At 46.6% G+C, this 13,045-nt stretch overlaps 1 protein-coding gene across 6 annotated transcripts in view; it reads right to left on the reverse strand.

Annotated features, from left to right (window-relative positions):
* Positions 1–13,045, reverse strand: part of LOC110495653 (runt-related transcription factor 1) — a 53,882-nt gene that overhangs the window by 27,014 nt on the left and 13,823 nt on the right. Inside the window, exon 1 of one of the 6 annotated variants that reach the window (XM_090207876.1) lies at positions 2,346–2,448. The exons of the other annotated variants lie outside the window; for them this stretch is intronic. Within the exon in view, the coding sequence (XP_090064002.1) occupies positions 2,346–2,433 (88 nt within the window). The 5' untranslated portion in view covers positions 2,434–2,448. Of the gene's footprint in view, positions 1–2,345; positions 2,449–13,045 lie in introns of those variants that run through there. 6 annotated transcript variants of the gene reach the window in all.

Consider the following 13,045-nt stretch of genomic DNA (forward strand, 5'->3'; position numbering starts at 1 on the left):
ATTTACCATGGCTTGTGCGCATGGGGCTGCGAGCAGAATGTTGAGTGATTATTCATGTTTAAAAGTATAATTGGTCATCAACTTCACTAAAACATCCAAACAGCTTACTGGAAATGTGATTCAATGGTGTCGGATAAAAGAAGCAGAAGCTAAATCGCCTACAAAAAAAACAGCCACTTGTGACACGGCTGAATAATCATAATAATAATATATATATATATATTACAATAAAACCATAATGCTCTAAAGTCAATCATTCCCCCTTGAATAAAGCATTATAATTCAGTCAATCAAACAAGTCCGTTATAACCACATCCAATGACTCACGTTAGAAAGTATAGTTATATCTCTCTGCAGGTGTGTGTCGTGACGGCAAGGCCCGGGCCAGCCGCCGTTTGAGCATTTGACTGGAAACGCATTTTGTCGCAATTGTTTGTGTTGAAATATATCCGTGCTGAGAGACGGACACAACTAATCTTTACATTTTTAACATTTAATTAGGCAAGTCAGTAAAGAACAAATTCTTCTTACAATGACGGACTACCGGGGAACAGTGGGTTGTTCAGGGGCAGAACGAACGGGCAGAACGACAGATTATTACTTTGTCAGCTCGGGGATTCAATCCGGCAACCTTTCGGTTACTGACCTAACGCTCTAACCACTAGGCTACCTGCCGCCACCGATAATGTTATCTTTTACAATGCAGCACACCACAGCATTTCACGCAGAACCGACCAGCACATGCCAGATGGTCCCTTAACTTTAAACAACAACCAAACAATAGGCCACAAATTAGGACTACATTTATGTTTGAAATTTAGGACACAAAATATTTCAAACTGATGAAGCGGTTCTCAACACATCAGTTTAACAGAGTATAAGAGATACATTTGATTGCAAACGGATCCCACTAAATCTATAATTGGAGATTTAATTTATTATAGCCTATTCTAATATCGTCGTATATACATTTAGGATTTCATTAATAAAACACAAAGCTCAGTTAAAATGTCCCCATGGAGATGTGCTAATTATTAGATCATCGTTAAAAACAACAAAACAAAGCATATAGCCTATTTACTCCTATTTGACACATCAAATGAAATAGATTCGATTCTAATTAAAACAAATACAATTTAGTTTTTTCACATGCTAAATAAATGTGATGCAGTATGATTTTTGAAAGCCGTGAAAATGTTGGTTGCCTATAATTTTGAAATAAAAAAAACCTATAGCCTCAAGTTTAAAAAATTCGCGATTTCAATATAATTTAAGGAAATATTTCCTCACAAATGAACCGACTTTATTGTTGCCTAAAGGAAGAACTGCTACTTTGACAGGACAGACAGGGAGAGTTCAACAAGAGAGAGAGCGAGAGGCTTGGATTTCCTCTCGTCCCGTTCACCTCTGAGCAACGGTAATCGGATAGGCGCAAACTGCTTGATCAATAATGTATGTAGTCGGCTATCAAATCTATCGATATGCGTCGCGAGGCTACACGCTGCAGCATGTTTGCGCGATTAACTGGAGGCCGCTTCCATTGCATTGGGAAATAATCAATTCTGGAGAGATGATTGGTTTAAATGACAAGTCATCATCAGCATAAACCACGAATATAGCCCACCCATGAATTTATAGGCCTACAGATTAATATAACCTAAACATTTTTCGAGGTAAAATAAGAAATATCTTGAGCACATCATTCAGTCTTTTGTTCTTTGAGCATCAGTTAACATCAAGTAAGGTGAACCACCCAAACCAAAATACAGCCACAGCACACAGAAATAAAAACTGTTGTATGTTGTATCAATCAAATGTTTCACTCTTGGTTTCTTCACCCCATTCAGGACAACATTGGAAAACAGACTGGAGAAAGAATGAGAGGTGAGAGAAAAGTAAACAAAAGAAGATTTAAAAAGGCTGAGAGGAAGCTGGTGATGATGATGATGGTGGTGGGGATGATGATGAAGATCATGAAGAAATAGCAGTAGGTAAAGATGAGATGAGGAAGATTCAGGGCAAAGGTCTTTCAATTTGACAAACAAAAACAAAGACGACAGTGATGATGTTGATGATAATGATGAAGAGGAAGGGGTAGACGAAGACGACAGTGGTTGAGAGGCAGACAGTGATGATGTTGATGATAACGATGAAGAGGAAGGGGTAGACGAAGACGACAGTGGTTGAGAGGCAGACAGTGATGATGTTGATAATAACGATGAAGAGGAAGGGGTAGACGAAGACGACAGTGGTTGAGAGGCAGACAGTGATGATGTTGATGATAACGATGAAGAGGAAGGGGTAGACAAAGACCCAGGTGTAGTAAGAAAAGCAGGATAGATTACCAAAGAGCCCATTGCCAGTTCGGCCTTTCCTCATCAGGTACATGGCCCAGGACAGGGGACTGGAGTTGGAGAAGGGCCCAGGATTCATGCTTCGTCTCTGGGTACTTGCGGAGCGAACGGTGGGGTGGGTTTTTAAGACCCAGCACAGGAATATGGAAAGCTAGATCCGCCTCACTCTCACCCTCATCCTTTTATACCCACCCACCCTACCCACCTCCCCCCCTCGCCCAAGATATTAGTGAAAAACTGAAAACGAGAGAAAGAAGGAGAGAAAGGAGGGGAAAACGGATGGCATCCACTCATGCTTAATATATTCCCTCACTAAGCGTAGCCCCGGGGGACTCGGCATCACTCTGCCCTCAGGCAACTCAGACCTGCTAATTTCATTTAGCGACTCAAATGATTTTTCTCTCTCTCCTTTCCTCTCTCCATCGCTCCCCCCTCCATGTCTTTCTCTCACCTCTCCCCCTCGCTTCTTTTTCTAAAGTTCTGACAAATGGTGAAAATAAAGGCAAAGACTTAAACTTGCGAGAGCAGGGGATTGAGTTGGTCTTAGCCATAAAGACTGGTTTGTGTTTTAAGTAATTGTCATCGAGTTTGTGGATCACATGAAGAAGGACCATTTTCTCAGTGGTTCACGCCTGAGTTTGGGAACCACACGGTCCTTACACTGGAAGATCTGCACACCAGATTCGAACGACGGAGACAGTTTGATTTGCCTGTGACAGCTCCTGAGGTGACATGACCACTATGGCTGGTCTCTGGCTTCCTGGAAACCACCTAGCGTGACACGGATCAGTCCTCTGGTCTGGTTGAGGTTGGTGCATGGCCACTGAGGTTTCTGGGTCGTCCTCCACACACACCCCGAATCCACCACTCATAGTCACTATCCCACAGACCTGGGCCCAACGGAACTCTGGGTACACCAGTGGCAGTACCACAGGACACCGAATGTGTGTGTGTTGCAGGGATCTGGTACGCCACAGCAGGTCATGATGGTCTAGTGAAGGCACTACTAGGGACAAGCTTGACAGGATGCGTCACCTCTGTCACCACACTGTATTAGTTGGTTGGAACCTCCTCTTCCACTCTGCCAATCTCTGCAGGTCAGAGTTTCTCTTTGGGGACGTGGATTGAACTGTCCCTCTAATCGTCTTTTTCTTTATATTTGTTTATTTTTATATTTTTCCCTCTCTTAGGGGACTGCTCTCTGTGCCAGGGGCAGTCTTTCCCCTGCTGTCTCTAGAGTTGGGGCCACCCTGAGGCCAGCACCAGAGCCACACTGAGGATCAATACCCACACACTCGCCCCTCCTCACCACCTTCACCACCTCCCTGAACACGGGATCGATGGAGAGATACAGCCTGGGGAGGAGTCTCATAGAGCTTCAAAGAGCTTCTCATCAGTCACTCATCACTCAGTCACTCAGTCACTCATCACTCAGTCACTCATTACTCACCTGCTGAAAGTGTTAGCAGATTGTTTTAAGTTTATTGTAGAAGATTTACAGAAGTTGGAATTGAATGTTTCTGTAATCAAACATTGTGAAAGCAGTGATAGTGACTCTCAAGTTAAAATAGAGGGGGGAAAAATTGAGGCTTGCACGTACGCACGTACGCACTCACACCTCCTCTATAATTCATGGGGCTGTATTGTTTGGATGCAGTTAACTGCTACTTAAAAGTAATTAATTGATTTTCTGACATATCAGTTAGCAGCACTGCCAAGTGACAGAACAGAGTGGTCCAGCACCTGGTTAACAGACACACACCTTCACATAGCCGCACACACGCACGCACGCAAGCACGCACACACACACACTCACACTCCAGGAATGGGACAAACAGCCCACACACACTCAGTCCAGCTGTATTTACATTGCAACTAAGGATAAACTCTTAACCAGTGACACATACAACACAAACACACAGCATTTCAAAGGAGCAGTTTTTCCCATGGTCCCTTTCCTGTACTCCCCTGCCCCATCTCTGAATCCCCTAGGGCCCAATAGACCCAGTAATGCTAACATGGCTAACACCAGAACTAGTATCATGACAAGATAATCAGGCTAATCTGTCAATCACAACTAAATCAGAATACTACAATGAATTCATCCCTCAATCCAAGTGCTGTTTGATTTGGTCATTTCTGACTGAAGATATGACTCAGTGCATTGAGTTTGTCTGTGTCTGAAACCTGCCAGTCTTCAGAAGGGAAGGCTTGTGTGTGTGTGTGTGTTGAATAATTCAGCGTGCTCTCAGATGAGAGAAAACTAGCAGCTCTATGAGGCACTCCTCCTGTGGAACTACTGATTGATTTTCTGACACAAGCTATGAGGAGAGAATATGAGAGAGAGAGGGAGAGAGAGAGGAGAGGAGAGGAGAGGAGAGAGGGTCACATAGCGCTCAACGGTTTGAAGTGATGTATCTGTCTAAACGTTACTGTGACACCCGTTTGTAACCTTGTAATGTTGACACCTATTCCAGTCATAGTATACATCCTATGCACAGTTCAGCTGTCCACACTTCACTTTTCACCTACAGCTTATATCTCAGCACCTCTGTCCTTGCTGTATAGCGCACTGAGCAGGGAGAGAGGGATGGAAGGATGGAAGGAGGGACGGAGACAGGAGAGGGGAGAGAGGGATGGAAGGAGGGAAGGATGGAAGGAGGGAGGGAGAGGGAGACAGGAGAGGGAGACAGGAGAGAGGGATGGAAGGAGAGAGGGATGGAAGGAGGGAGGGAGGGAGACAGGAGAGGGGAGAGAGGGATGGAAGGAGGGAAGGAGGGACGGAGACAGGAGAGGGGAGAGAGGGATGGAAGGAGGGAAGGATGGAAGGAGGGAGGGAGAGGGAGACAGGAGAGGGGAGAGAGGGATGGAAGGAGGGAAGGATGGAAGGAGGGAGGGAGAGGGAGACAGGAGAGGGGAGAGAGGGATGGAAGGAGGGAAGGAAGGAGGGACGGAGACAGGAGAGGGGAGAGAGGGATGGAAGGAGGGAAGGATGGAAGGAGGGAGGGAGAGGGAGACAGGAGAGGGGAGAGAGGGATGGAAGGAGAGAGGGATGGAAGGAGGGAGGGAGGGAGACAGGAGAGGGGAGAGAGAGATGGAAGGAGAGAGGGATGGAAGGATTGAGGGAGGGAGACAGGAGAGGGGAGAGAGAGAGAGCTACGGGGATCTGCCTCAGGCAGCGTTTAGTGCAGTTTGAATGGATGAGCAGGTGCAGTGATGCAGGAAAACAAACACACACACACACACACACACACACACACACACACACACACACACACACACACACACACACACACACACACACACATAGACAGACACGCACACACACACACATAGACACACACACACACACACACACATAGACAGACACACACACACACACACACACACACACACACACACATAGACACACACACACACACACACACACACATAGACAGACACGCACACACACACACATAGACACACACACATAGACACACACACACACACACACACACATAGACAGACACGCACACACACACACACATAGACAGACACGCACACACACACACACACACTGACTAGTTTAATCACCTGTGAAAAAGGACACTATTCCATGTGATCAACAGAAGAGACTGGGACTATGAGTGGTGTGTTTATTTTCATGTCTTTATTTCAGCACATTTTGAACAAGTCTGCTTCTTCTTTTGTGATTTCGGCCCGGGTTACTTATTTTTTTAAAGTGCTTCCTGAATAAAATGTGATATATTGATCTGTAAACTATGGAAAGTTTTCATCTACCATCCAATGATATGGACGCATAGAAGGATCAATAGAAAGAGGAGAGGATGGATGGATGGATGGATAAAAGGATGGATGGATGGATAAAAGAATGGATGGGCAGTAAAGGTGCATGGTGTCCTGATGGAGGGATGAGCCTTGGCCTCGGGGCAGGAAGAGAGGGATGAGAGAGGGATTGGAGGAGGAGATCCCAGAGGAAACGAGAACCAGGAGCACGAGTCCAGAAGTGAGGAGAAGCAGCCACTGTACAGTCCTGGAAGTGATTTACATTAGGTTGCCCCTCTGACTCAACAGAAAAACTCAAACTGACTCAAACAACATGTCCATCATTAGCCAACTGACAGTTGGTCAGTGATCAGTGTGAGTGTCTGAGGTAAGCCTGCAGTCTAATCTGGGTCCTGGTGGTTGGGACTGCGTCTGCTGTGGTTGGGACTGGGTCCTGGTGGTTGGAACTAACAGATGGTCTCTTTAGAAATGAGTCACAGGCTTGTCAACAGACAGAGACAGAGAGATGGGGACGGATGGCTGTACCTTGATAGTCCAAAATGGACTCTCATCCTTAACCTGCACTAATCTGAAAACATTGGCAATGTGAAAGCAACACGTTAACCCTTGTACAGGTATTTAAGGTCGGAGCAGACAAAGGGAAAGGAGACAAAGAGAAGAAGCTACTTTAAACTATTGAAATGGATCCAGAGTCAGAGGGACTCATATCTATACTATTGAGATGGATCCAGAGTCAGAGGGACTCATATCTATACTATTGAGATTAATGCAGAGTCAGAGGGACTCATATCTATACTATTGAGATGGATCCAGAGTCCGAGGGACTCATATCTATACTATTGAGATGGATGCAGAGTCAGAGGGACTCATATCTATACTATTGAGATGGATGCAGAGTCAGAGGGACTCATATCTATACTATTGAGATTGATGCAGAGTCAGAGGGACTCATATCTATACTATTGAGATGGATCCAGAGTCAGAGGGACTCATATCTATACTATTGAGATGGATCCAGAGTCAGAGGGACTCATATATATGGCAGCATGGCAGGCCCATTCTCACAACCCTCACTGGTGGGGTTGCCAAGTGGTAGGTTTCCCAAGTGGTAGGGTTTCCCCTAATCTCTCGTGGACAGACCAATGTAAATAGAACTGGTACCGTAGAATCTGTCAGCAGTAGCTCCGGTGTTTGGGTTTTTTCGTCACTGTTTATTTGGACAAATCACGATTTCACAGGTGTTAGCATCTTTCGAATTTCGGAAGGGGAGGAGACTTGCGTAACTTGCAAAGAGAGATGGTGGAGCTCCTCCTTCTAGCATCTCTTCATCGCTTCTCTTAACAAGTATGGACCTAGAACTTAATCGAGCAGCTGACCAATTACGCAATACTTTAGTTCTGGGTTAAACGTGATTAGGTTGCCCCACGTAGGCAGGTAGCCTAGTGGTTAGAGCGTAGGGTCAGTAACCGAAAGGTTGCTGGATCTAATCCCCGAGTTGACATGGTAAAAATCTGTCATTCTGCCCCTGAACAAGGCAGTTAACCCACTGTTCCACGGTAGGCTGTCATTGTAAATAAAAATTTGTTCTTAACGGACTTTCCTAGTTAAATAAAGGTTCAATTGGGTTTGCGCTCTGTCGTAACCGGCCGCGACCGGGAGGTCCGTGGGGCGACACAATTGGCCTAGCGTCGTCTGGGTTAGGGAGGGCTTGGCCTTATCCTTATCTCATCGCGCACCAGCAACTCCTGTGGCGGGCCGGGCGCAGTGCGCGCTAACCAAGGTTGCCAGGTGCACGGTGTTTCCTCCGACACATTGGTGCTGCTGGCTTCCCAGCGCGGCTTGGTTGGGTTGTGTATCGGAGGACGGGAGTTGTAGCGATGAGACAAGATAGTAGCTACTAAAAAACAATTGGATACCACGAAATTGGGGAGAAAAAGGGGTAAAATTCAAAAAAATAAATAAATAAAAATAAAGGTTCAATTTAATATTATTATTATTAAAAAAATTTTTAAAATAGGTTGAGTGATTGGCTAATAACACAACTCTGGGATATCATTAGGGGCTGTAATTATCTGGGTGACCCAAACTAGGATGTTGAATGGGGGTAGGGGGGGGGGGGGGTAGCTGGACATTTTAATAGGGGTCAGGCTGGCCTTTTCCCCCCAGCAAGAGACAGAGGAGAGAGGACACTGGTCAATACATCAGTCATCAGTCAGCCACAAAATCAAAATCAAGTAATGACTCACACGGCCAAAATCCCTTATGACAGAGACAGTGATGGAGGAAGGCAGACAGAAAGACACAAAGGGGACCCTCCTCCCCCCTAAATCAGCTGAAAAGATCCACCCTCACCTCCCACCCCTCCGGTCTTAACAGTACCCCAGGAGGATGAAGGCCCATTGCTAAATGAAGAAGAAGAGCTGGTTCAGTAAATGGAACCAAGGCCTCTCTTTCCCTCCACACCACGACACACTCGGAGCGAAGCGTCAACGAACTGATAAATAAATGACCAGTCGAGTCACTGGATGGACAGAACAAATGGATGAGTGCAGTAGCGAAGGATGGGAGGGATGGGAGGGGTTCTCTCACACACACTTTGCATGGTTACTTCGTTAACCACACTGGGAAGGGGACTCGGTGGAGTGTGTGTGAGTGCGTGTATGTCCTTACTTTGTTAACCACAGTGTTTTGGGGACTGGGGTGGCAGGCACGGTGGACTGGTCCCATTGGGCCGTGGTGGTTCTCGGTCGGTCCATTACCGAGGAACACGGGGGGTACTCTGTGGGACTCTGTGGTCGGGCCAATGGACTGAACCCCACGGCACCCCGGCATTCTATCGACAGCTAAATGGGCATTTCCTGTCGCGGTTTCTCGCATGGAAGGTGGCGATGTCGCCCGAGAAGCAAAGCATCACGGGAAAGTCGTGGCGTTTTTCGCATGCTAGGATGCACTAACACGTCCCCGACCATCACCATCAGAGAGGAGGTGTACCGAAAAGAAGGGAGCGAGAAAGAGGAGGGGAATAAATGAATAGTTAAATAGATAGAAGGAATGGAGACACAATTAGAGATGATTCTCATTCCTTCTGGTTGTACTTTAGCGGCTAACTTTGGCATTGAGCGTTCAGGAAGGTGCATTCAGTCCCTAGTATCCTGTTGTAGCCACTAGCCCCAGTAAAAAGCTGTTTCTCATGGATGAAGCTCACTATGATGGGAGGCAAGATCTCTTTATCCCTGCCTATATGTACATATCTACCTCAATTACATCGTACCCCAGCACTTCAACTTGGCACTGGTACCCTGTGTATATAGCCATGTTATTGTTACACATTGTGTATTTATTCCTTGTGTTGCATTTAAAAACAATTGTATACTGCATTGTTGGTAAGTAAGCATTGTACTGTTAGTCTACACCTGTTGTTTACAAAGCATGTGACCATTCAAATTTGATATGTTCTGCAGTACCCACACTGGGCCTAGTATTGACTGCAGTGGTGGCCATACAGGGGCTGAGTGGGTTACCCCACCAGGGGGCTGAGGGACCGGGTGCTGTGGGGAGACATACAGGACCACTTCACCATGACATACAGAATATAGGACGGCTAACCAATGGACTGGCTCCCCTTAAAACACATTCTAACACAAACACATACTAACACCTAACCCGAAGCCAGAGAGAAATCCCCAGAGAGAGGGGGAAGGAGAGCGAGGGAGAGAGAGAGAGAACAGAGTGAATGAAACGGAGGAGGAGGAGATGAAAACAAGACAAGGAGAGAATAATATAAAAACGACAAAACAAAAGGCAAGAGTGATTAAACAGACGGAGGGAGGAGGAGGAAGAAAGGGAGGAGGATGGAGAGATGAAAAAGAGGAGAGGAAATGAAGGGACTTTATTAGAGCTGCTCTTCCTGTTCGTCGGATGCGGAGCGAGGGAGCGGAGGAGGAGGAGGGGAGGGGATGGAGGGAGGAGGGAGGAGGGGGATCAAACGCCTGGGCCGGTTGTCTGATGTAGGGCCAGCTCACCACATGGCCCAGACTCCCAAGGGGAGAGGGAGGGGGGCAGACGCAGGAGGGGCCATGGGAGAGAGAGGGGCTTAGGGCAGTCAGCCTCTACTCTACTCCCAGGCTTCATCCGGGCCTAGAGTTCACAGCTGGGGAAATAGCCAAGTGCTGAGAACGAGTAGTAGTCCAATGCCCCATTCCAAATTGACCCCTAGACCCTAGCCCCAGGCACTCCTCTTAGATCTGAAAGGACTGGATAGGTATTAATATATGTTTCGGGTTACATTTTGCCCTCTGATGAGCTAGTTGGAAGTTTAGCCATATTGCCAACACCTACACAACCCTTTCATATTTACATGAAGGGCCTAGGGGTACACATGCACCCACGCACGCATGCACACACACTATGTTAGGTGGAAATCCCCATTAGTTCTGGGTAACAAAGACAAGCCTGTTCCCTCACAGACATACTAACACATTAACACCAGGGAGAGAGAAAAGACTAGGAGGAAGTGTGTGTCTGTCCGCGCTTGATTGTGTGCGTACATGTGTGAGACAGACAGAGAGAGAGAGAGACAGAGAGAGTGAAAGAGACAGAAATAGAGAGAGACAGAGAGAGAGAGACATAGAGAGATAGAGAGAGATAGAGAGAGAGAGAGACGGAGAGAGAGAGACAGAGAGAGAGACAGAGAGAGACAGAGACGGAGAGAAAGACAGAGACAGAGAGAGAGAGAGACACAGAGAGAGAGAGACAGAGAGAGACAGAGAGAGAGAGACAGAGAGAGAGACAGAGAGAGAGACAGGGAGAGAGAGAGACAGAGAGAGAGACAGAGAGCGAAAGAGAGAGAGACAGAGAGAGACAGAGACGGAGAGAGAGAGAGACAGGGAGAGACAGAGAGGAGAAAAGGAGTAGAAATGGAATAGAGGAAGTACTTGTGATTTTACTGTAGCCAGATAGTAGGGCGACTGAGGTCAGAGTGTGTGTATGTGTTTGTCCATGTCTGCAAGTCTGTGACAGTGAGTTAGTATGTATGTCTATGTGTCTACCAGTATGTCTATGCTTGTGTATCTCAGCATGCATTTATTGGTGTGTTTGTATGTCCGGCGCTGGGACTAAACATAGTGTGTGTTTGTGTGTGTGTGTGTGTGTGTGTGTGTGTGTGTGTGTGTGTGTGTGTGTGTGTGTGTGTGTGTGTGTGTGTGTGTGTGTGTGTGTGTGTGTGTGTGTGTGTGTGTGTGTGTGTGTGTGTGTGTGTGTGTGTGTGTGTGTGTGTGTGTGTGTAGCAGAATCACGAAGAGCTAAATCATGTGTGTGTGATTAAGCATAGCTCACAGAGTATGCTCGGCGTGCAGATGACAGCGCAGAAACAGGTGGACCTAAACTACCCTGATGCGTGTGGTGTGTGTGTGTGTGTGTGTGTGTGTGTGTGTGTGTGTGTGTGTGTGTGTGTGTGTGTGTGTGTGTGTGTGTGTGTGTGTGTGTGTGTGTGTGTGTGTGTGTGTGTGTAGCAGAATCACGAAGAGCTAAATCACAACACCTAATTACTCTAGCAGACATCGTCAGTCAGACAGACATATAAAACCAAGTCACTGTGGCTGGCCCAGATACGAACCCTAACCCAGGGCCGCGTTCACTTACACATAGTTACATCAGACATGGCATATGGTTGACATGTGACTGACCGGGTATAGAAGCTTGGTCATCCGCTAGATTTATGAGCGTGTTAGCCCACTGAGCTAGAGTATTGCTGTTGGGCCTATCACAGAGTTACTAGTCCTCAATGAACCATGATCCAGAAGAGGACGAAGCACAGATGCACGGTATGCATGGGTGTGAGAATGTGTGTGTGTACGTGACTTTGAACTTATCTACATCTGAATCATTTGTCTGACAAATAGATTTCCAGGGACAGGAGAGAGAGAGAGAGAGCGAGAGAGAGATAGAGACAGACAGAAAGAGTGAGACACATATTGAGATAGACAGAGATAGAGAGAGCAAGCAAGAGGGAGAGGCCAGATCTCTTCATTAGCAGCTTAGAAAATGTAAAGCAGTGTTTTGTGTGTTCTCATAATGCCTCACTATGGGTTACAATGACTCACTGTGCTGTACATTATCTTCCTCACACAAACACAAAGTGATGTCCGTCTGTTGGGCGACCCTCTTTGTGAGTGCCCTAGTGCCTGTATTGAATAGTGTTGCTGTCCTTGCTGTAATGGTGACCAGATAGAGGAGACAGTGAAGGGGAAGGAAGCAGAGCAGCTGTGTGTGTAAGGAGCCGTTAGGAGACAAGGACGTAATACACACACACACAGTCAAAGGACATCTCAGGAAACAGCTCTGTGAAAGTGCTCTGTTGTGTGTGTGTGTGTGTGTGTGTGTGTGTGTGTGTGTGTGTGTGTGTGTGTGTGTGTGTGTGTGTGTGTGTGTGTGTGTGTGTGTGTGTGTGTGTGTGTGTGTGTGTGTGTGTGTGTGTGTGTGTGTGTGCGTGTACTATGCTAGTGTGTGAGAGAGAACAGAAAGATAGACAGAGTGAGCCGTCTGTTTTGAATATGGGTTAGCCATTCTGGTTAGCCACAGTCACCTCTCTATGTCACCACCGTCTGTCTACTACTGCTGATACACACAGAACTGCTTTACCCACAGCTTTCCTACCACAGAGTGTTAGGGCTCTATTACCCACAGCTTTCCTACCACAGCACCACATAGTGTTAGGGCGCTATTAGCCAGAGCTTTTCTACCACAGCACCACAGAGTGTTAGGGCTCTATTGCCTACAGCTTTACTACCACAGCACTACAGAGTGTTAGGGCTCTATTACCTACAGCTTTACTACCACAGCACCACAGAGTGTTAGGGCTCTATTACCCACAGCTTTACGACCACAGCACCACAGAGTGTTAG

This window comes from Oncorhynchus mykiss, chromosome 18 (genome assembly GCF_057628025.1).
Source record: "Oncorhynchus mykiss isolate SJ-2025 chromosome 18, ASM5762802v1, whole genome shotgun sequence".
In the NCBI taxonomy this organism is placed as follows: domain Eukaryota; kingdom Metazoa; phylum Chordata; class Actinopteri; order Salmoniformes; family Salmonidae; genus Oncorhynchus; species Oncorhynchus mykiss.